At 38.1% G+C, this 25,226-nt stretch overlaps 2 protein-coding genes across 3 annotated transcripts; one reads left to right on the plus strand and one right to left on the minus strand.

Annotated features, from left to right (window-relative positions):
- The first annotated feature begins 252 nt into the window (after positions 1–252).
- On the plus strand, positions 253–18,242 carry LOC108673289 (kinase suppressor of Ras 2). 2 transcript variants are annotated; one of them, XM_018161087.2, is made up of 13 exons: positions 253–490; positions 3,623–3,829; positions 4,031–4,171; positions 5,727–5,871; positions 6,350–6,895; positions 7,180–7,426; positions 7,780–7,958; positions 8,394–8,534; positions 8,989–9,092; positions 10,329–10,472; positions 11,530–11,704; positions 11,945–12,134; positions 12,428–18,242. In XM_018161087.2, the coding sequence occupies exons 1-13, from the start codon at positions 428–430 to the stop codon at positions 13,551–13,553; spliced, it is 3,408 nt and encodes a 1,135-aa protein (XP_018016576.1). In that variant the 5' UTR covers positions 253–427; the 3' UTR covers positions 13,554–18,242. The 2 variants fall into 2 exon arrangements, with proteins under 2 accessions (XP_018016576.1, XP_018016577.1); XM_018161088.1 differs by lacking the exons at positions 253–490; positions 3,623–3,829; positions 4,031–4,171; positions 5,727–5,871 and adding an exon at positions 5,995–6,010.
- A 140-nt stretch (positions 18,243–18,382) lies between these two features.
- Positions 18,383–23,462, minus strand: LOC108673290 (N-terminal Xaa-Pro-Lys N-methyltransferase 1). The gene is made up of 2 exons (XM_018161089.2): positions 23,094–23,462; positions 18,383–19,763 (listed from the first exon to the last, which is right to left on the minus strand). Exon 2 carries the CDS (start codon positions 19,735–19,737, stop codon positions 18,712–18,714), a length of 1,026 nt encoding a protein of 341 aa, XP_018016578.1. The 5' UTR covers positions 19,738–19,763; positions 23,094–23,462; the 3' UTR covers positions 18,383–18,711.
- Positions 23,463–25,226: the final 1,764 nt, after the last annotated feature.

A 25,226-nucleotide genomic window follows, 5' to 3' on the forward strand; every position in this document is an offset into this window, starting at 1 on the left:
TTTTTTCAATTCAACGCTGACCCTAAACTTACTATTACCGCCGCTCAGAACGTAAAATGATGTTACAGTACTACTTTCCCAATGAAACATAATGATTATCCAAAAATCGGTTATGTTTACTTTTTAATTCCGGTTTATGATAAAATAAGAATTAAGAATCAGAATACGGTAAATTGTGAAAATAAAAACAAAACAAAAATTTGATTCATTTTATTTACCCTAACGTCGAGTTTGCTAGGGTAAAAAAGTTTCTACCGTAAACAGAGGGTGGGAGCAATGATGGCGGCGTGTATAGTGTTAAATAACATTGCCGTTTCTGGACCTTAGAAGTGATAAGGCAAGTTTGGTAGCCCAGCATGAGGGCAGTCAGGCATTATTGCGTCTGCTGCCGCGTCTCTAGAGAGAAAAAAGCTGGAATTGAATTATTATGTGGGCTACGAGCAGTGTAGGATCTGATGGCGGCAGCGAAGCTTGGATATCCCAACAAAAAGTGAGTCATACTAAACTTGGTGTGTTAGAGCAACAAAGTTTTAATTTTTTTACATTTGGTCAGTGGATTAGGATTTATTTAATTTCGAGGTTTTTCAATCTATTCTTTTTCTAAATTTTGGTATTTTAAGTCAGAATGAAGCTTCAAAGTCAACAAATTTGTAAGTCAACCATTGAGCAATGAAGTGAATGAACATTTAGAAAATTGAGCAGAAGTTGCCCATAAATGAGACAAAAATGCTAGTACCTATATGCAGTCATCTTCACCCCTTTTTATGGCCTTTGCCTAATTTACTTTATGGAAAAGTATGTTAAATTGCAAATTTTTGCCCTAAAATATTTAAATTCCCTTTTAATGACAGTTTTTACCAGGAATTATTGAAAATTATGCCCAATATTCCATGGATTTCTGAATAGGTACCTAATATAATGAGTTCTGTTTGGGTACGGTAAACGCTGTATATTCCGTCACATTAAGGTCATTAAGGATGCATCGAGAAATGAAAAACTATAAAAAAATAACCGTATGCGTTACTCAAGTTCTGTTTGCTTTATGTGACTCTCAAAACACCACACTACGTGTCAGCAACAACGAAACGTCACAAAATGTTGCCATATTTATTTAAAAGCCTTTAGAATGCAAACCTACCAAATCCCTATATTCCGTCACTGTGTGCGGCAATATTCAACACGTGGTGAGGCCTATTCCGTCCACGCTTCAAATTCTACTGATACGTAATGCCGTCATCCACGTGTTCGAATTCCATTTGCTGTGTGAGCTGTATTGGAATACAACACGGCTTTGAATTAGAACACTAATGAATATTGAACACTACTTAATTATGCTTTTAATTAACAACTATTAAGCTTTTTAATTAAGCAAATTTTAATTTTTGTACACAGCTTGGAACGATCTGTGCATGTCCAATTCAAGTTGTGACGGAATTAGTTTTCATGTGTCGAAATCCATTTCTCAACTTGATCATCTATTAATTTATTTACCACTTGAAATCAGCGAATACAACTATACTTAAAGGATTCCTAATATATTCACAGACGTATTTAAAAGTCTCAAACCATAATATTCTTCCTATACAAACAGTTATTCACTATTTGGTAGAGCAAAGTCAACTGTAAAATTTGATACATTTTTTGATGATCTCACTGGGTAGCGTGCATTGTCTCTCTTTGGATCTCAATATTTTCCCGCTAGATGGCCAAGACCTAGTGTTTTGGCAGTAGTTTGACATGCAAATGTATGATGTCACCATTTCAACCATCAACGAATGCATGGAACTAAAACAAAGCTTAATATAAAGGAAAAACTAAAGAGGTGACGGAATTACCCACGATGTCGGAATATACCGCGTTTACCCTAATGTCAAATTTTATTTCACAATGAATAGATTTGATTCACACTGAGATTTAGGTATATGATAGGAATTCATTTCAAAATTTAAAACCCTCTTTATAGTCTACTCATCCAGCTATGAATTTTCTTGTGTTTTGCATGATTTTGTAGATGCTGTTGTACTGACTTCACTTCGGATCTTGAATGATTTGACTTCTATGTTTTTGAACGTCTTGTGTCTTTTAGAAAAAGTATGTTATTTATAAGCAAGACTTGCAGTAGTTTTATAAAAAATATTTAAAGTGCATGATTTGATGCATAAATAGCTAATATTGATAAATGCAATAAATATGATGCAAATAAATATTGATCAGTTATGAATATGAAAAAAATATTAAAAAATGTTTCACACAATTTATAGAAACAACGCCTAGATGAGTCAACATGACAAAGTATTTTTAATTTTATCATATTTTTCTTAGTTTTGTTTCATCTCTGTCTGTCATCAAATTTTATAAATAAAAAACGTAAAAAAAAGTTATCTTAAAGGACAAAAAAGAAAAACATTAACTCTTACGTAAGATTAAAGTTATGTAGGATATTATGTAAGAGTTAGTTTTTTTTTTGTCCATTAATAAAACTTGGTTTTTGAAAGTTTTTTATTTATTTTATTAATCCCCAAGATTCAATGTTGCCTTTCAATTCAATCCCCTATTGCCTTTTCTCAGAAGTTTGTTCACTAATCAATCATTTGTAGAACAATTCAATTGTCGTCCATTGATTCCAAATTAAATGATACTAAAGGGATCTAGTAAATAATTTATGAATCCCTATTATATATACAAATGGAAATGAAAATTTCCCTATTATTTCATAAATGTTTCATGAATGAATATGCTTGTGAGAACCAAAGTAGTATTGTAGTCAATGGAATCTTCAAATTGACCAAATAGGTAATTGCAAGTATTCAAGTATGAGAGTGAGATGGTCATAAGATTTGTAAGAAAAAATGGTGTGGTTTTTAATATAAAAATAGAATGTTTTTATTATTAAAACACAATTTTTTTAATATAAAAGAAATACCAACATCCTCAGTAGTAATTAAAATGAGCCCTTGCCCACTTAGCAACTGCCAACTGAAATGTCATTAAGCATTGGCATGTTATTAACAATGAAAATGTGACATACTTTTAGGTTTTATTGTAGCTGCTAAATGATATTTTATCCCTGCACAGATATGTCTAGTTAATTTTTCAGTGTATAACTTACTTTCTTGCCATATGCCAATGAAGTTCTCTTTGTCAACAAGGAATTTCAGTTCTGCCACAGAGAGATTTATAATGCAAAAGATAATAAGATATTGATAGTAATGATAATAATTCCATGTTAATACATAAGATTTATAAACACCTTGATTTATCTGTTTTTTATGAAGCACAGGGAAACAATTTGCTTAGATTGTTGCTGCTGGCTTAGGGATTAGAGTGGTACCTTCTAATGCTAATTGTGTGGTACTGTTCTACAAATATGATGCTAGTTTGAGGAAAGCAATAAGAAAAATTCATCTAAATGAAAATGTGTGTCTAATAATTTGTTCTATTGCCTCAATACCTTTCTTTAATTATCATGTGATACATGAAGTTTATTGCAAATATTATTTCAGCAACATGAAGATGAATTTTGTTATGATTTTAAGCATAAAAACCATTAATTCTTAAATTCCAGGATCTAATATTCTGCTGCATATTATTAGATTGTATGTTACCCTTACCTTTTTAACAGGTGTTCAACAAAAGTAACTCAGGAGGCAGTACAGAGGCAGGCAATGGAGCATATGGCAGTGAATCAGAAGACCCGATTGTCCGGGCTCTTGAAACCTGCCGTACCAATCATCAGTTCATTGCATCTCAGGCAGAACATTTGCAGCGCCTGAGGAGCCAATGTGCTACCTCAGCTCCTATAACTCGTCAGGAGATTAGAGCTCTAGAGGTAATGTATGTCCTATTGTGAAATTTGGCTTCTTCACTTCTATATACACAATTGATTGTGATTAGTGTGTGAACAGTATAGGTATACTTCAATTGTTTGAGCATTCCTATATACCTACTCAATTTTACTGATTTATATCTATCTTATTACTGAATGTAGGATGTCTGCAAGTATTGTATCAGCAAAGACTTGTTACAACAGGTGAAGTTGGTGCGGTTGTTTGGCCAGCAGTTGGCATGCAAGCGTCGGCTGCTTGTACATCAGATCCCGGATGAGCTCAATGCATTTCCATGTCTAAAGCAATGGCTCTCTGTTGTGGGACTGACACCAGAGGCTGTTCAGGTGACAATTAGTTAATGTACTATACATGATTTGATAATATGAATACTGATCTATTATTGTCTTATGAATTTGAATAATTCTCACCTCTTTAATCATGATATTTCATGTCGTCCTGAAAGTATATGAGTATGTATATATAGGTAGTTGTATAATATTGCCATTCCAATGGTCTTGTAAGCCAATTTTGAAGACTAGCCTCACCTGACCAAATTCAAAGTTAATATAAACTTTTCTCAGAAGTTTGTTCATGGATCAAACATCTTGGCTTAAGTTTTAGCACAAAGTAAGCATAGTTTTTACAGCTATTGTCATCTACTAACTTTTCCCTTATTTGGTTAGTTTACTGGTTTACTGACAATTGAAATCAACTCATAATTATTATTATTATGATTTTAACCGATTTGTGTGCAGGCATTGAAATGGAAAAAATTCACTCTTCTTATTTTTGTTTATTCTATTCACTCTTCTTATTTTGCAAGGAAGGACCAACTTCAATTTTAGAAATGTTTTGTAGTGTGAAATGTGAACACACATTTGTATGGTAAAAATGAATTTTTTTACTATGCAATTTTGTAGAACTGATATTATATAGGGTACTTGTTTAAATATGTTCATCTTAATATCTGTGCTGCTGCTTCTTTCCAAATGCCCTTATTTCTGAAGCATTGTAGCGAGTCAGGTTATTATTTATGGGATGATAACCGCATGATAGCACAACTTGCAGAAGCATGTTTATGTAACCTCGGGCACAATACATGAGATATTGGGGTATATTTGGATAGATTTTTGAAAATTAATTCAACTCCCCCATCTCAATTGCTTTATTTACAGTATTTGACTCCAAGTATTAATCTTTCATGGCCCAAATTTTTTTATGCAACTAAAAGAGAGGCATCTTTTTGCATTATTGGCCTGTCTGAAAGCACAGGAAAATTATTACTTAGGTCTTCATTAATTTCCACACGTGTTAAAAAAATGAAAGTTTTGCATCATTGACTTGAAACAGCAATACAGCATTGAATGAAAGTTTCACTATGATAAAATTATTGAATAATGAAATATCTTAACAGCAGAATATCAAAGACTGTTCTTTCCAATACTCAAAAATTTTAATGTGATGTATGATGAAACACCGCATCACTTGTTACTGTTTCCTTGAAAATCAAGCTGGTAGTGGGCACAAGTTCACACAGAAAATGGTTTTGTTGATGCACTTCCTGATGCACTACCAAATTATACATTTGATTTTGATAATGAGGAGTTTAGTCCTAATTTTTTTTATGACAAATCCTAAACATAAAATTCTAATGCCAGTTATTAGATATAAAATCAACATTTTGTCAGGCAAATATATGCAGCCCGAAAATCTATCATTGTTAGAAATTAATTCGCAAGACTTTAAATATTAGTAGTTGCCAAGTTGAAAAGTGAAAAGCCAATTTAACTTCTAGTTTGTTCATTCAATAGGGATACTTGTGGAAGCCATCATGATATATCAAAGTCAGCCTGTGATTGCTTCTACGTCAATGTATTTCATCTCGTTTGTAATTTACAGGCTGTGTGTCATGGAATTTCAACATTGGAAGAGCTCTTGGCTTTGGGGGAAACTGGGATAGCAACGTTGTTGGGTCCTGTCATGGGTGCTTCTGGCCAGACAAACAAACTGCAGCGTGCACTACACAACCTGCGCCGATATACAGGTAACGAGCTCACTTAATGATGCAGGTGTAAACTGCAGCGTGCACTGCACAACCTGCGCCGATATACAGGTAACTGAGCTTACTTAATGATGCAGGTGTAAACTGCAGCGTGCACTGCACAACCTGCGCCGATATACAGGTAACTGAGCTCACTTAATGATGTAGGTGTAAACTGCAGCCATTACTCATTTGATATTATAAGTGGCAGCTCACTCAACCGTTGTGTTAAATTTCTAGTTCTTATTAGCCCCTGATGTATGGTTTTTAGCTATACTTGTTAAGTATTAAGAAACGTCAGTGTATTGGTTGCTGGTTTCTTTTGTGTAGTACCTACATTAAATATTCTTGTGAAATCTCAGATTGTTCACTTTGCTGCAAAGTATTCCTGAAATTTGCAATAGGTCAGAGGTGAACAAGCCTAATTCAGACAGCAATGTTTATGGGTTTCACCATTTCTGATGGTTTGATTTGGTTACAGCAAGTCTGATGAACAACAGCAGTGGCAGCAACAGTTCTGAGTCAGATGTGCCCCTGTACTGGGACTCGTGGGATCATCACCAGCAGCGGGGTTCATGCCCCTCCTCCCCACGCACCCTGCACCGTAGCACTCCCCACACACCGCACCGGGAAGCGCGGTCTTCTGTATCATCTTCAGATGGCGATACCTCGGACATGGGGAGCTCAGCGAGTGGCTACTGTGGAGGAGGCGGCGGCTCGAGTTTCTCCTCTTCTTCAGGTACTGTCAACCACCATCACCACGGAGGAGCCTACCATCACCACCGCCATCATCGGAGCAGTGATGAATCATCAACTCCTTCATCACCACCAGTCACAGGACTCTCTCACCACCACTCGAGTAGCACTAACCCCAACAATGCGTCGCCTAACATTCCTCCTCCAAGTCCTCTCCACCCTCCTTCCACTCCTTCCTTGACGCTCCAACTGCCGCCGTCTTCAACTCCTCACGATCTGCGCTACACGCCTCCAACAACCCCGCCCGTCATTAAAACTCCTAAGCCACCTGGTCAGTGATAGTAAATATATTTAACATGTACTGATATTCAGATATTCAATTAATTCCTGATTTTCGCCTTTGTAGTAAAACTGTCATAATTTTTCTACTCAAAAACACACTATTGTAAGTTCTGCGTGGAGCATTATAGTTATATATTTTATCTCCAAAGGAAGCATTCCAAATGAGATGACAGAAAGAACTCGTATGTGAAACTTTGCATTCTTACCTAGGTATTGTTTGAGCGAGTGCTTTAAAAAGAGTGAATACTGAACAATGACGTTCATGTTCCACAGATAAAAAAGTGTCAACACCTCCTCCTAACAAGAAATACTTGTTGATCAATCCTCCATCGTCTACGTCTGGTTCGATTGGTCGGTCTACGTCTCACGAGAGTCAACTGACCACACGCGAAGGCTCGGACTCAGGCATATCCTACAACACTAATTACTCCACGGCCTCAAACACTCTCTCCAGTGTGTCTTCGAACGCTCACAATGCCAATGACCTGCACATGATCTCGCCTAAGACTTCTGCTGTGGCGTGAGTACTGTGCCTGCCAGACATGCCTAATTTTCTGGTTGCGTACGAGAATTACAGCTTCAAAATTATAATCTGGTCACTATTAGCTAAGTGTATTCAGTGAACAAAGTGCGGTAGATTTATTCGTCTAAAATCTAAATTATATATTTTACATTTAAATTAAGCTTTTGTTTCATAATTTATATTGGTTGTTGACTCATGACTGCTTAAACCCAATATGAAAACAATATTAAACTGTAATGTAATTCAAATCTATTTCATGTATCATTGTTCATTGTCATAACTCAACTGTGATTAGCCTGTGCATGCTAAGAAGCTTGCAAGGACTTTATGGTATGAAAATTTATATGCAGGTATCACATGCGGCATCAGTCAGAGTCATCAGGCGAGGTGCCGCTGCACCCAGCATTGGCTGCGGCGGTGGAGAGGACCTTCAACTCCTCCGCTTCAGTGGCGTCCCCCACCCGCCAGCACTACACTCACCAGCATCCTTACCATCACCAATACTCAGACGATGACAACTGCAACAAAAGTTAGTTCTTATGTGGCCTGTGATGCATTTTTCATTCTATGACATGCTAGATAATTTGTCCTTGCGGCAAATCAATGTTTCATATGTCATACTTGCTCAATGTCTATTGAAAAATAGCAAGTGATTGCATGTTAAAATGCAGCTTAGCTGTCATCAAAATGAGATGCGATAAGGACATCGTTAGTATTGGTTTATAGTATTTCTACTGCACTTATTTTCGGAAAATGTATCGAACTTATGTGACTGAATAGTTAATTTACCATATTTTGTCACCAAAGTAATTTTATTTAGGTATTCTAACATTTTGTCACTGCTTCATAGCTATTACAATTGTAAAGCAATTGACGTGATGACAAAATTTAGCACTACACCGCGTTTATTTCGAATTAATCTCTGTCAATTATTGCAAGTATTAACAACACGATGTCATTGCAGACGCATCAGTGCCCCGGTCACCGCGCACGCCTCCTCTGCAAGGCTCGATGGTGCACAACGTTCAGCATCGCTTCACTAAGAGCATCAACATCAAGCCTGCCACCTGCGGCTATTGTCATCAAAAGTTTCCCATTCTAGGAGGTAAGCAATGCCATATTTTGACCGTTTCATTGATGGTCGTAGATAATGGGCGTCTTGACAATAGCAAGCTACCAAACAAATTGCTTGTGAGCTATTGCTCTAAAGTCACTTATTCATGCTGCTTTGAGAAAAGCTTGCTTTTTCAGCGGCTAACTTCTCGTGTCTCACCGTATGAAATACTTCATACGTATGAAAGAATTATGTTATGATAGGTTTTCTGTAGTTGGTAGCTATAAATTATGAAGCAAATATTTCCTGACATCTTCAATTTTGGGGGGAAATCAGTTTAAGACAGTCACTCGATTCTTATTTTTCTTATTGTCATCCATTCTTATTTTTCATCTACTGTCCATCAATGTCATTTCTTCTTTATTCCTGCAAATGGCCTTTCTAATCATAAGTTTCGTATTAGAGTTGCACATTATCAGTTACTGAAGCTTGTTCTATCTTTAAGGTCTGCGATGCAAAGAATGCAACTTCAAGTGTCACCGCGAGTGCGAGTCCAGCGTCCCTCCTTCATGTGGCCTGCCGCATGAATACCTAAAGATTTTCACTGAGGTTAGTTAAGATCAATGCTTGGTTTTGTTCCAAGGTGATCATATATTGTTAGAAGCTCATATGTTCTGGCAAAGCTGAAAGTATTTATGTTAAAATAATAAAGTTATTAAACTAAGGGCCAAGCAGTTTATCATGGGCCAAGCAGTTTATCAATTCATGATAAATAATTTCATGGGCCAAGCAGTTTATCGATTGCATGATAATTTTTCTTCTTGGTGTCCTATTTTTAGTTAGGCGTACAACCCACTGACTGGATGTGCGTACATCAGCGTTTTAGATGTCGTGAATCTTCTTCTAGTGTAAACTTAATAATGATTTCTACGTTTTTTTTTGAAATATTCCGTCATGTTATTATATTATTTTATTCCCTTCTCTAAACATAATATTTAAAAAAATACATTATCAATTATTAGGATCACTAAATACTTGTGAAACTCTATTAGGTATTTGTCAACTGAATTGATCCATTGTCAAACCAATTTTACCACGTTTTTCTTAGCTCGCTTTCGTGTCCGTCTGTGATGATCAAATCTTGCAATCGATATTTCACCAACTTTCCCGCTAGCTAGCGCTCTGAAACTTTTAGGGAAGCTCAGCTCCCGATGACAATACAATAATCAATAATTTGTTGCACGTTTTCAGGCGTATTTATTCAATGAAATGCGTGGAATTTATTCAATTGGTGCATGAAATGAAATTACATGCACCAATGTATCCCCTCGAATATAATTTTCTACAGAACTTCGAAAAGAATTTTCTTTCGTGCATTTGCGTGGCCAACTGAAATAAAATGAATATTATGTAGGTCTAAAAAGGAGAAAATGAAATACTTAAAAAAAACTTTTTAAAAAACCACGTTTTTCTTGTGGACTAAAAAGTAGAAAATAAATTATGGCTCGCCCCAAAAAACGTGTGTCGGGCAGATTTATGATTAAAGCGAAAAGCACACAACACACGAATTTTGAAAATTTGATGGTGAACGTACAGCCCGACCCACGTTTTTTGGGGCGAGCCATATTTTATTTTCTACTTTTTAGTCCACAAGAAAAACGTGGTTTTTTAAAAAAGTTTTTTTTTAAGTATTTTATTTAATCTAAACTTTCTGTATAATTACATTACAATGTCGAGACTCCTAGGTACTAGCACGATCTTCTAATTCTGCTGGCCAAGTTTTTTTCTAAACCACGATGATTCATAAGCGTCTATTTAATGTGTGACGCCTTGGCTGTTGTGCAGTCCGTGAACAGCCACCTGCAGAACAGCAGCCGCGCTGGGGGACTTAGCGGCGTCTCTCCTTCGCACCAACCTTCAGACAACCTCAGAACTCCTCCTCTGTTGCCGCCCCATCATCACACTCAACACCAGCACCACTCATGCCAGGTTCGACGATTGCTATCAAGTGCATCATCTCATCACTCCTCTTACTGATGTTATTGAGAGATTTATTTTCTTGGCTTAGGGTACCCACATAGTGAGAGCAGGTTGCCAGCGTGCTGGTTACCTGCTGAGGCTGGCGCCTGAAACCATAGAATAAAGAAGCCTATTCGTACAGGTTTTCACTGTGAACACTTACATTATTATCCATGTTCATTCTTGTGGCTGTTGGAGTAGGTTGCACGCACGGGCAACCTGCTTCCACTGTGTGGGTACCCTTACATATGATGAGACCACAAGCTAATTTTGGTTGCTAGAAGTGAACATTCCATTTATATTTAGCTTGTCTTTAAAATAAAATGAAAGGTATCAAGGATTGTCCTTGATAGTACATATTTTTCATTAGTATGTAATATTTCCGCTCACTTAAAGGTTGAATCCTGCCATAGCTTTTGAGTTCAATAATATAATTTTGCTCTGATGGTATCGTCTTCTTTTTCTTGTTCTTCATTGTGCCGAGTATTCTTTCTTCTCCATTTTGTTTAAAGGATTATGGTTTCAGTCTCATGCTCTTCCGATGATCTACGTCGTTTATTGTTAATTTTTAGTTACATTCATGATGGTCTAGCCACAGGCTTAATGAAAATAACGAAAGAGATTGAAACTACATCAATTTGATTTGTATAAATAAGAATTTTGGTTCTTTATAAACTGGTGAACTATTCTTTTGGCAAAAGTTAACATATTTAAGTAAATTTTTTTACTGGTGTAAAATGAATGAAGACCAGGTTGTTTTGCAAGTGAGAATGTAAAAGGTTATAAAAACGCGTTTAGAAGAAGTAGATGGCAACTAACTGACATATATCCCGTTACAAAATTCAGTTTCTTCTTTTAGGTTTAGCCCATCAATGGTGGAGCTGTATTCCATATTGAAGCAACCATGATCATAAAGAATTATCAATGTTCTGGATTCGTCCCTAGTAGGTACAGAAAGTATTGTAGCTCAAAATCTTGATTTTCCTATCTTTTGTTCACTTTGTACCTTGATATTGCTAAAAACCAGGGTGTAGAGAGCTCATCAAACACTTCGAGCTGCAACTCCTCGACACCAAGCAGTCCTGCTTTGCTGCCGCCAGTTAGCCCCGCTGTCCCGAGTGGCAGTGGCAAGCTTCACCGGCCTCCTCAACAACACACGCCGCTCTCCTCCGTCACCACTCACGAAGCGTTCCACTATCCAGGTTGAATTGCTGTGCTCATTTTTTGCTTTAAACATTAGAGTCTATGAGAGCCCAAGTAAATTTATGATCATCCAATAAATTATTTGAACGCTCTTAAAGATTCAATTGTTAAAGCTTATTTGCCCCGTTTGCTTGAGTGGCACGAATTCATTTTATGATAACAGGTTCCCATTTACTGGTTTATTGTTTGTGACTCCTGCTATTGGCTTCTCATACCGGCGTTTTTTTGTTCTTCTTTAGACGTGACAAAGCAACATCGAATGCCGGAGTCGTGGGTAAACTTTCCCCATCGTGGACCTTCTGCAACAGCTTCTGCCGCCTCCACCATCCATTCTCTCACTAGTACAACTTCCTCCACTCTTTCTGCCACGTCCTCCACCCGCAGCGAACTTATTGATTCTGATCGCACTACAGTTTCTACTAACTCGGGGTGAGTTGGGCTGCTGATTCGTAATGAGTTTTGTAGGTTCTCATTAACTGGACTTAGAATGACGTGGTTTGAGTTGTTTCCTTGGAGAAATTTTCTCGTATTTTTTGACTATTCCGTCTTTCAAGAGAGATAGATTTGCTAGATTTTGTTTTCTCAACTCGTAATCGATTACAAATTTCATCAATTGAAAATATTTTTAGGGCATAGTTGCAAAGGAACATCAGGAATATTCGCATGGCATTCAGAAAAATCCGTCAGGTTTTTTATCATTCTTTTAAGCATTGTTATTTCAGGTCTGGTTCAACTGACGACTCTGAGCGTACCGTAGCAGAGCGAGTTGACTCGCAAGACTCGACCATCTCTGACGGCTTGATAGACAGCGTCGGAGGTGTGGGCAGCGTTGGCGATGGCGGGAGTGTCGGCGGAGGCGCGGGCGGCAGTTACGGCAGTGGCAGCATTTCTGGCATTATGAGTAACGAGGGATGTAGCCGTCAGAACAGCGTATCTCAAGGACTACGAGAGTGGCACATTCCTTACGACGAACTGGACAAGGGGCAAGTCATTGGACACGGTCGTTTTGGCACGGTCTATTCCGGCAACTGGCACGGTCAGGTAGCGATCAAAGAGCTTCACATGGAGCATGGTAATGATCAGTGCACTCTCGAGGCCTTCAAGAGAGAAGTCTCGACTTTCCGGAAAACGCGTCACCAGAACCTCGTGCTCTTCATGGGTGCTTGCATGAAGCTGCCTCGACTAGCGATCATCACTAGTTTGTGCAAAGGCAGCACACTTTATAAACATATCCACATTCTCAAAGATAAGTTCACTTTAAGCGTAACTATCAACATCGCTCAGCAAGTAGCCCAAGGTATGGGTTACTTGCACGCCAAAGGCATCGTTCACAAAGATTTAAAAACCAAGAACATTTTTTACGAGAATGGAAAAGTAGTTATTACAGACTTTGGTCTAGTGAACTTGACACGGCTGTGCCGAAATGCACGTGTTGGTAGTTGGCTTAGCATCCCTGCTGGGTGGCTGTGTTACTTGTCGCCCGAGCTCATGAGGTCGCTGCAGGCATCCTCCCCCCAACCTGCTGCTCTGCCTCACACCACGTGGACTGACGTCTACGCTTATGGCACCGTGTGGTTTGAGCTGCTCTGCAATGAATGGCCTCACAAAGGCTTACCTCCAGAGGCCATCATATGGCAAGTGGGCCGTGGTATCAAACCTTCTCTGGCTCATCTTCAGGCCTCCCGTGACGTTAAGGACATCCTAATGGAGTGTTGGGCCTACAAGCCAGAAGATCGACCCGACTTTGCTTCGCTTCAGAAGTTACTTGATAAATTACCCAAAAAGAAGCTCGCACGGTCGCCGTCCCATCCTATTCACCTTTCTCGCTCGGCTGAGTGCGTATTTTAATCGCATTATCACCCAAGCTTTACAATGCACGGATCACAATTCTGAACATACCATGTATGTACTAAGTTAATGACTTGGTCAATATGAAAGCAAATTGATCTACCAGTATATATTTGTTCTTCGTGCGGTCAATTCTTGAATTTTACTGGAAGATGCCCTCTGCTGGGGCTTGGCTGCCAAAACTTGGCTGGGTGCCCAAATTTTTTGGATGGCATATTCCAATTACCATTTTTTTCATTTGCCAAACTGCCAATTACACTGAAGACTAATGCCACGGTTGATCATGCATCATGTTCAATTTCGGAAATCGTGATCTTGAACAACACTTTATAACATGTGAGAGTTTGCACAATTAATATCGGGTTTTGATTCAATACGTTAGGCATAGCCACCCAATTCTTTACTTTGCTGGTTCTGCACTGAAATTCAAGCGGAAGTAATGAGTAGAGTATAATCAGTATATAGTTTAATGGTAAGATCTCTTTTTCTTAAGAAATCTTTTTTCGTGATTGTTCGTGGTCGTCGTCACCAAATTATTTTTTAATGGAGAGTTTTGTGCCCTTAGTTGTACATATCTCCTACTATGGATAATGAAGAGTGAAGCTTTTGTCGGTCTTGTCAAGAAGCAAATTTTTGTGCCTAAAACTTTTAAATTGCGTGCGCCACGAGCAACGGTCTTTTCTTGCTATAGTTCATCCTCACTTATTCGAATAATAAGAAAGAAAGAACTTCTTTTGCAAAGAAGAACTTCTGCTCGTCTCTTGATGCTGCATGAAATATTCCATTGTCGTGAATAGATGTATCTTTGTATTTGTTCATCTGTTATCTTTGAAAACTCGTAAATTCGGTTTCACCAAGTTTCAATGCATATCTCTCTTTCTTGTGTATTGGAATTGATCTTCAATGAGGCTTTCTGGAGCCTAAATTACTAGCCATAACCACAGCGTGTCATTCGTTTGCATTGTCTAAGGCCCTCGACAGAATTGCTTAGTTTCGAGTTGCAAGAATTGAACAATTAGTGGAGTTGTAATCAATAGCAAATAATCTAATACGTGTCTACGTCACATCATCTGGACTTGTGTTATTTATTTTCAAATATCACAGTCCCGACTTTTTCTTAATAATTTTTGTGGACTAGTTTAATTTTTGACGGAAAGAATGCATTTTATCCCAAGGCTCACGCTGTGAGCATAATAGTCCGTGCTGCAAGTCTAGTCATTTCTTGGGTTAACTAGTGATCATAGTTAACTTAGGTTAACTAGTGATCTTAGTCTTATTAAGTAACTAGAGCAAGAGTAGAGGGTTTCTGTGTGTGCTTAGGGCAAGTGAGTGGTGCTATTTCTATCATCAAAACCTACCTGCATTGCTTCAACTTCGTTCGTGTAAAAATGAGTCTTGAAGTTTAACCAAAATTGATTCCTCGATATTTGCTCTCTTCTAGCTTTGATTCTGGTGGCCAAGTCTTGAAAACCGTCAGTCAAAGTCGTGAAAATTGATGCCTTGAAATCAGATATCTTCTCATTTTTGCCGACGATCGACTTGTGGGATGTTAGACACTCCACTTAAAATACTGTGAGGGAAAAGGCATGTTAGAATATCACATCTCCGTCTGTCCGATATTGCATAGGCTAATTTTTCCCAAGGTTGTGTCGCAATTAGAATGCTGGTCATGAATCTATTTAGTCTTGAAAGTGCAAAGAGGGGCTAATTTAAATCCGTATATTTTAAATTCATGCTGCTTCTTCTTGACGAAAAGTGTAAGCAGAGTTCAAAGTGCTAAAACCATTGGCGTTGTGTTACGTTATTTTTTTTTTTTTTTTTGTTTGGTTCAACGGATAAAATTACTGTGATCGTTTCTGCGTCCATGTTTTCTTCGGTGCGTGTTCTTCGACTTGAACCTGAATACTTTAGTGTATCCTTACATTCCAATCACAGCTCTAGCGCAACTCAAGACGTAGAATAATTTTATTTTATTTGTGAGTTGATATTCAAGTTACTTGCTCTAAAATCGAATCATAAACCTGGCACACATGCGTGTTGTCAATTTTATTCCTCTTTCTCAAGGCCTCCCACTTTTTTGGTAGAACATTTCTAATTCTAACTAGTTATCTGTTGTTGTGCTTAGCTCAGTTCCATTCTCTTTGAGCAAAGATGGTGTAGAAGGGAACAAGTATTTGTGCGTCACCGTATATGTAGCGACAGACTCCCATAGTTGTCACTTCTTTGTAGTGGACTTAGAACCTTGCTAGACTCCCTGCCCTCTCTAGCCCGAGTATTTATGACCCATGTAGTCGCTATCTTGACCTGGCATTCATGCTTTCTTTACTTGTACGTGCATGACCATGTCTTCCCCTCCCTTCAAACTATGACCCATAGGTATGTGTATTTTTGTCACCGTATATTAGCGACGATTGCGTCTTGTTATTCAGGTATGTTTTGCGTCATAGTATCGAGGGATTCTCTCACCATCCTAATTCCCTTGGACTGTATTGCTGCATTTAAATTCTTCCGTGGTCTCCATGTATTTGACCCAAACAATAACTTTACAATTTGTGCAATGATGGAATAGTGAACGATTTTCAGCTGTTCATGTAGGTCTCAAAAACGAGACTTGTGCGTTCTTCTGAATTGTGAAAAATTGCCGCGCGACGCTCATTGTGAAAAAAAAATCTGTGCAACCCAAAGAAAATATGTGAACATGAAAATTCCGGCACGTTGTACCAAAGTATTTCTAATGTGAACTGTCTAGTTATTCGTGACAATTGCATCGTATTTCATCTGCGCCAGCTAACAACAAACTCTGTCATGAGGACAATATCAAGGTGGTTCTGCACTGGATGTTCGTTCAATTGTTCATGCCTCTATTTCGTCAGTGTATCAAATCGGACCACAGGCGAGCATTGTGAACATTATTTATTGCTGGTGTTCTGTGAGCCCATAATCGAGAATCCGAAAGTGTATGAAATAAAGTGCACTCTATTGACACTCTAATTTAAGCATTATCGCACTATCTGTAATACTTCATTGTTAGTTCAGCAGGAGCTAGGAGTCGAGGATGTGGTTGTTGGGATGACTGCGGCGACGAATTTCCATTCCCTCGGCGTCTTCACTTGCCAGTGTTGTGATAGCCGAATTTCCTTCTTGAACGATATTGCTTCAATTTTGAACTATATCGCTTCAATTTTGAACGATATCGCTTCAATATTGAACGATATTGCGTCAATATTGAACGATATTGCGTCTATGTTGAACAATATTGCGTCTATGCTAACTCGTCTATGTTGAACGATATTGCGTCAATATTGAACGATATTGCGTCAATAATCGTTTTGCCATGACTTGAAAATTGAATGTGTTGGGTGTGGCCCGTCGAAGACGCGAGATGTGCTTCACTTCAGGCAGTACCTCCCCCGCTCCCTGGGTGGACCACGAGCGTCAAAAATTCTTGTTAAAATTCCAAATGGGAATCTTAGCCTGTTATCCATTCATATTTTTGGTCACCGAATTCACTGGGATATGCTTGCGATTGTATATTCATGATGAATAGTGTGTCTCGTCATCTAATGTCAGTCAAAGCTCGGTTTTATGTTTAGTTCTTATCGGTATACCGTTTATATGAGTAGGCTAGAGTGACATGCGGTCACTTGAGTGTTTACTCGTTTGAATATTTGTGGGAAGTCATTTTTTTAATGCCATACGAGTGGACTGAAGTCTGGACGCTGTGAGCGGAGCGATCTCCCCTGTTGCTCCGCGCACGTCGCCACCGGACCAGTTGAGAACGTCGAATGTATTCCATGGGAGACTAAATTGTAATTCTTCACGTTTGGTCCGTGTGCCTGCTCTTCATGATGACGTTATGGCTGATTTCATGTTATATTATAGCATCAATTAACAGTAAGGATGCGGAGAGTTGGACGTGTGAGCAGTTTATAGTGTAGCCGCTTACCTCAGCTCGTGAGGATACAAAGGTTTGAGGAGGTCGTATGTGAGAGGCTCGAGTGCAGGGCTCCCGCCTCCCTCCCCAGCTGGCGCGCGCTCTCTACTCTCACGCCCTCGCTGCGACAAATGCTTTAGGTCGCTCATCCAAATTACGTCCAACCTATTTAATTTATCGTGCGACATACCATACTGTACCAGACGACCTGGTATTCTTCAAGAAGATGAACGTTTCATCATATGTTTTGGTGCTCGGTGGCTGAATAGTTTCACTTATACGTTATTGAAAATAATTGAATGCTTAGGTACTTGCAAAATGGATGACGGACAACAAGCGTCCGGACCGTAATATTAATGCATGAACTAAACTCTCCAAAATAAATGATGTTTAAATTGAGGCGTGCAAGTCTTGTTCCGTATTCAAAGAAAAAAAATGCTACCAATAAGTTCTGTTCATATTCATTTACATAATATGTCTGGTTTCTCTATCATTGATATGCCTGGAGCGACTGCATCTCCTCAGACCTCGCCTCTTCTCGAAGCCACTGCTCCCGCAGAGCACCTTGCACTGCGTTGTAGTCTTACCATAGTTTTTCTCTGTCGAGTTTTAACTGATGATATATATAACTGATACATATAATACGCATAAATATAAGTAATTTATTTGTGAATATCGAAAATGTGAACCAGATATAGTATCGTATGTATATAATGTGATGCATTAATAACGAATAAAGTCTTTCTAGGTGAGAACTGATATTTGATTCTTCCAAAAATTCGGCATTCGGCCAAATATGGTTCGTCAACATAAGCACTTTAAAATAGCAATTGCATTGGCGTCAGAGACAAATTTCAGCGGTGCGCGCGTGAAGGAAAAGAAGTTGAATCAAACGTAAGATAAAATTAAATTTATTTCCACCTCCAAGAACTTGTCAAGTATCACATAGGGACATACCGGATTGGTGATAAGTCGCAATCTCAGATAATTGTAAAATACTTCGAAAATTCACGATAACAAATGACATAACGTAATTATTACGCAAAAAATAAGGTTAAATTTTGTATAGTTCCTAAACCTGGATAACATTTATACGAACGAACAACTGCGTGTGCCCACTAAAAATTTTTAGGGTTAATTCACAAATGTTCGACTACGGTCCCTCACCAATTAATTCAATTTTAGATTTAGAGAAAAAGTCCCAAGTTTGGCAATTATTGAAAACTACGGAGTTCTGGAGTTATCTTTCTTCTCAGGCTTTAGCACCAACATGTATACTTTAAAGAGTTGCCGGGGGAACTTCTTCTGCTGCACCAATCGAACCAAAGTAAGTCCAGCTTTGGACGTTAGCTGCAAAAACAACGCCATAGGCCTGGTGACTGAAGAATCGGCCTCATCATGTATAACTTCTGCAGAACTGTCATCAGCGTCCGATGAGAAATTTTCCTTAACGACGATGACGCCGTTCGGTTTCAGCGAGTTAGACATTCTCCTGAAGAAAGCCACAAGGTCGTCATCTCTAAGGTAGCCCAATACCCACTGCATCCATACCACATCGTATGTTGCTGATTTTGGCACGAAGTCTTGTAACCCAATGCAATGAATTTCACCAATTTTGCTGTTATTGGCAAAGACTTCTTTAGCTTTTGCAACAAATTCAGGAGACTGCTCTACCAAGTCCACCTTGCCAAAATTCCGTTGTAAAAGTCGCTGAGTAATTCTGCCAATGCCTGCTCCACAGTCAACACACCGGCCGCGTCCAGGATGCACTTCTTGGCTAAAGATCCACTTGAGAAGAGTGTTGGATCCATTGATGTCAGTGGTGGATATACGAGCAAAACCACCAAGCATTCCATTGACAGTGGCTGGGATGGTTTTCCAGTATGACGTTGCCAGACTATAGTCAATCTTGTCATTAAAATCTGGATTTGAAACAACAGTTGATACCTTCTGATCAGCGCCGGCGCCTCGAGATTCGGCTGAGCTCTCTTCCGCATTAAGCTTATTGTTTCTTATGCTAATATCTAATGTAGTTTCTTTATGAAGCTGTGTAGTAGGCACTGTACGTTGTGTTTCAGTCAGGCATGTTTGCGCTACAGCGACATTGTTTTCAGCTGCGGCAGAGACTGAAAAACATGATTTCTTCTCCCCTTGTGCCAACAATTCTTGGTCTAAATCCATGGGCGTTGCAGAAGCGGCAGTTGTCATGGAAGCTGCTTCTGTGCAAGCATTAAGCAGCAAGCTGGTCATGCCTGGTTCTTTTACTTCCTGTTTTTCTGTAATAAAAACAATATTGAATGAGTCCAAAAGTCCTTGCCTCTCATTCTCTGGATAGAGCGTAACTTTGCATCAAACGATGAACAACAGAACACCAGAAAAGTCTTTACTCCATCAAATTAACTTTTCTGTTAACTGTAATCTATTAACATGATTTGAAAAAATAATTTGCATACATTACTAATCTATAATTATATTAGGAAACCTCACAATACTGTAATGTTATTTCTCCACTTAAAAGGATTGCTTGTAGAAAAAATATACGGCGGCTTAGCATATTTTTAGTATGTAAATGGTTTTTATAGCTAGAGCATATTTATTATTCTTGCTTTTCACCAGAGCATATTTTTATTTGGTTGATTATGATTTGATTCAAAAAGCGTCTCATCCATCTTTTCAAAGGCCTCTATGACTTTTGCAAACAATGAACAAACTTGGTGGTTTAAAAAACAACCAGGGCAACTGTCAAAGTATTTCTTTATCTGGCCTGAGTTGTGGGAATAAAATCTGAATGAGGGTCAACCTAGCCCATCCAAGAACTTTATATCTAATTCAGCATACATGGAGAAGAAAATTGTAGATATTCTCATGATTTTCAGTCCCCAATTAAGTAAAGTCACAAGTTGCTTATTTCTGACTTGTATTTAACCCTATAAATCAAGACAGAATGTTCAGGTTGTATAACATTCCATTGCCTAGCGCTAGCCAAACATGAAAAGACTTCGAAGAGGAGGACAGAGTGAGTGAACATGCCTACAAATACACCACTTGCTGCTGCAACAGTTGTCTGAGCTCCAGTTTACTGGCAGGAACAGAATCAGTGGCCAAGTCACTGAAATTTATAGAATCATGGAATGACATGGAGATCATGGACACAGTCTAGTCCACTTAAGCTTTTCAATTAAATCAAGAAATGCACTAATATTATACTGCAACAAGTAATGAAGTGGAGGAAAAATGCATGGAAATGTATTCATTGTAGGTACTGGAAATGATTGACAAAATAAATTGAACTCACCAATCACCATGAACAATTTTTAAATTTTAGGTTTTAGGTCTTTTAGGTCTTAGACTTAGGTTTTTTTACGTCTTAGACAGCCATGTCAGTGTTGGAGGCTTGGAGGTGGTACTAATCATGGCAGGCTCAATGGCATTATGGCAACTGAAACACAAAGAATGCTATGACCTCACATCACAAGTCAAACAAAACCCTCCCCCCATTCTCATAGATGCTGGGGCCTGGGGGAGAATACTTAGTACCACACATCACAAAAATATCCACCCTCACTGCGCCCACACCCAGTATTTGTTTAAAAACAGTTTATCATATTTTAAATCCTAAATGTTCATCATTTCATAGTTTCTACAATAAATCTCCACCTAGAATTTAAAAATTGTTCATAGTGAACTTGATAAGTTAGTAAACAGTGCTGAGGCATATGACCTGATGAACCACTTAACACATAGTCACATACACATGACATGGTCACATGAAGGTGAGCTGTCAGCTGAGCATGGTGATTATGCCGGTACGTAAAATGGGATAACTTTGACTACTTTTTTTTTTTAAATGATGCCATTTTTTACTAGATAAGTTAAACTTAAATTGAAACATGCAAAATACAGGTCTATACTCTAGCTTTACTCACCATAAATTGCTGGCTCCTGCCTCTCATAGTTTTGATGTAATTTCAAAAAATTGATGGTCTTTGCTACTCCAGCTCTTGGGGTTTCTTTGACTGGGTGGTAAAATCAATTTTATTTTTTGGTAAAATAACTCCAGGTTGTGGTGCATTGTAGTAGAACTCTTCTAGTTACATATGCAATAGACAAATTTTAGGAAAGTGTCATAGTTTGCAAATGGGGGGCACCGCCCCTCAATGGACAAAATGTGACCACCTAATGGCAGCCATGATGGGGTAACATTGACTGGTTTGGAAATTAACTTAAAATTACCATATATAAGACTCTGTAGAGTCTGAAACATAAAGAAAAAACATTAATAGGTGTATCAAACATAAATATTGCATATGTAACTAGAAGAGTTCTATTACAATGCATCAAAACCTGGAGTTATTTTACCAAAAAATAAAAAATATTTGGAGGGTGGTACACCAACAAGCTTTAAATAATAGCTATTTTTTGTGGGTCACATTATTAATTTTTTAACCTATTAGATATGCAAACTTTTTAAATCTTTCTATTGTGTTATGTAGCCTCAGTATTTAGTATTAGGCCTTTGATGGCCATTGACAAAATTTTTCTATGTCAAATCGTTTTTGAGTTTTGGGGTTTTTTGTTAAAAAAATGAAAAGTGGTCAAAGTTACCCAGCCGGTCAAACCGTCAAAGTAGCTAACCCCATTTTACGGTATATAAAATGAATGAACAGGATCACCTTCATCCACAATTTTGATTGTTTTTTCCCAATCACAAATTGAAACCCAGCCTAGTAACCAGTTGGCCTTCAACACCTTGATTTACTACACCTTTTCTCAGTTTCTCTCATCTCAAGACCAATTTAGGTAGTACCTACCAAACATGCACCTGTGCCGCCAGGCAGGAAAGAATGTTTTTGATTTTGTCAATGTTTTATTATTAAAAACCTTCAAAGTCACGGTTCTCATCAGTCATCAGACTTACTGAATACAGCCAGTGATTTTGTGGCCAAGGCCTAGGGTTGTTTCCCCTGTTGGCAGCAATAAATAAATGGCAGGTGGAGTACCTAGTCACTAGGTTAGAATTGGAATTGGTTTTGGTTGCACAGTGCACACTAAACTCTGATATATTATTATTGTGATAATTGTCCTATCAATGGACGGGACATTACATTTACAGGACTAATAACAGTTGCGGTTTCTTAACGATGAACCATTGAACCTGGATTTACAAGGGCACCAGGCAAAAAATGAAAATAAGTAGGTATGAAACTTGGAGAGAATGAGAATCTTCATCTATGATATGTACTATTATCAATATGTAGTAGCCTAGGTATGTACTTAGGCTAGGTAGTTGTACTATAAAAAAGTACAAATAAAGTACACACTTTCTCATCAGACGGGCACAAAAACAATTTCTATAGACAGATGGTTGGGCCTTGAGGGACAGGATACTGACGAGTGACGAAGTAGAGACGAGACTCGCGAGAGTCATCTACGATCTAGTAGGTATGTCGTGGACGACTATCACGACAATGACGACATCACAACAGTCGACAACTCCAGTAACGACTAACCTGTGGTTTATCAGCGCACATATTAAAAAATCCCTTCAACGATAAGTCAATGCAAAACATCGAAATAGATAAATCGAATAATCATTAGAAAAATACCTGATCGTTTGATGGAGCTATTCTTTGTTTAGGCTGGCTGGCTCGTACTGGGGACTGGGAAGGTTCGAGGTTGGCGCGTTTTGCGTTGAAGTATGCTGACTATACGCTCCCGAGTCCGCCTCTGAGTCCGGATAATGTCGACTGGGCCTGGGTAGATTCCAGCATTCAACCATGTTTTCCAGCACAAAAATGCATAGCTCCAATTATTTTAGAGCAATTTAATTTTAATCAGGCAGTTATATTCCAATGCGTGGAGAACATTTACAGAAAGTATACAGCTGTGAGATTTCATTTGTTTATATATTTGGAGTCAACAGAGTCTAATTTAAGTTAGATAATTTGTTACTAGTCCAATATTTATTTGTGAGCTCAAAATTTTGAGTGCAACGCGTTTTCGTAGCTAGTTCTGAGTAGTTCACCGCCAGCTCTTCTTCCGAATCGGAATAGATTTTTACGACGGATATTTTACATTGAAAGCGACGATGATTAATTCGATGGTGAATTTTCGGGTGCTTGAAAATTTGAGTAATATAAAGGAAATAATTAGTGTAAATCAGTTTTGTATCATTGCCGACCGATTAATTATTATATTAAAACCTTTTGAAGTCAGATCAAGCAGAAGAGTTTAACTTGTGAACAACTGAATCGACACTTTTGCGGACTCGCCTGCGAACTCGCCTGCGGACTCAGCTCAACCGAAGGACTCATAACTCCTACAATACTAAACGGATTTGCTTGAATTTTGGAATATAAGTAGTTATTATTGATACGCTGCGGCAGGAATTATTATAGATTTTTACATAAATTAGTTTTCAATTAAAATTAATAAACGTATTTTTTAATCAACCGAAGGACTCATAACTTCTATAATACTGAACTGATTTGCTTGAATTTTGGAATATAAGTAGTTATTATCGATACGCTGCGGCAGGAATTATTTCCGATTTTTACATAAATTAGTTTTCAATTAAAATTAATAAACGTATTTTTTATGCAACCGAAGGACTCATAACTCCTACAATACTGAACTGATTTGCTTGAATTTTGGAATATAAGTAGTTATTATCGATACGCTGCGGCAGGAATTATTACAGATTTTTACATAAATTAGTTTTCAATTAAAATTAATAAACGTATTTTTTAATCAACCGAAGGACTCATAACTTCTATAATACTGAACGGATTTGCTCGAATTTTGGAATATGAGTAGTTATTATCGATACGCTGCGGCAGGAGTTATTACAGATTTTTTCATAAATTAGTTTTTAATTAAAACTAATAAACGTATTTTTTGATCGACCGAAACACTCATAACTCCTTCAATACGTAACGGATCTGCTTGCAATTTGGAACATAAGTATTTGCTGTAAATTCGCTAGTTTATGAATAATCAAAATTAAATAAATATCCAAAATTTTGGGTTAAGATGAGAAAACTTGAACATTGACGCAATAGTTTCGAAGAAGCGCACGGTGTTCATACATTGGGTACGTTATATAATGTTAGTCGTGTGTGTTTGCCAAGTCTCGAGTTGCGATAGCTCCACAATAGTTATTTAAATTGTTAAATGGGCCTTGCACGACCGATAATTTCCAATTGTCCGGATGCCGTTAGAAGAATTGTAGGATTATCTCATAGAAATTAGTTCCCAATTGTCTGATCAACCACCTAGGCATTGTTCAATATTATATTTTTACATATCCAGGTTTTGAATTTAAAATACTCAATGCTCCATAATGCCATTAAAATGGTTAATATAGTGATTTGAAAAAGAAAAATTTTTGTATACCTCTTTATTAAAAATTGACACAATCATAATTATATCAGTTAGGTTTAATACACTATTAATTAAAAGTTTGAATCCCTTTCTTCACTCATCAAGACACACCTGCAGCCGACGCCCCAGCGGCCGACACACCTGCAGTCGACACACCTGCAGCCGACGCACCAGCGGCCGACACACCTGCAGCCGACGCCCCAGCGGCCGACACACCTGCAGTCGACACACCTACAGCCGACGCAACCTTCAAAACAATGAAGGAAATAACGGTCCATTATCTGGCCCAGTACCCGTCATCGCTATTTTGTATTAAAAAAGAACTTCATTTGTGCTTCGAGTCAGAATCGCAAAAA

Source organism: Hyalella azteca, unplaced genomic scaffold, assembly GCF_000764305.2.
Source record: "Hyalella azteca isolate HAZT.00-mixed unplaced genomic scaffold, Hazt_2.0.2 contig11760, whole genome shotgun sequence".
NCBI classification, from domain to species: domain Eukaryota; kingdom Metazoa; phylum Arthropoda; class Malacostraca; order Amphipoda; family Hyalellidae; genus Hyalella; species Hyalella azteca.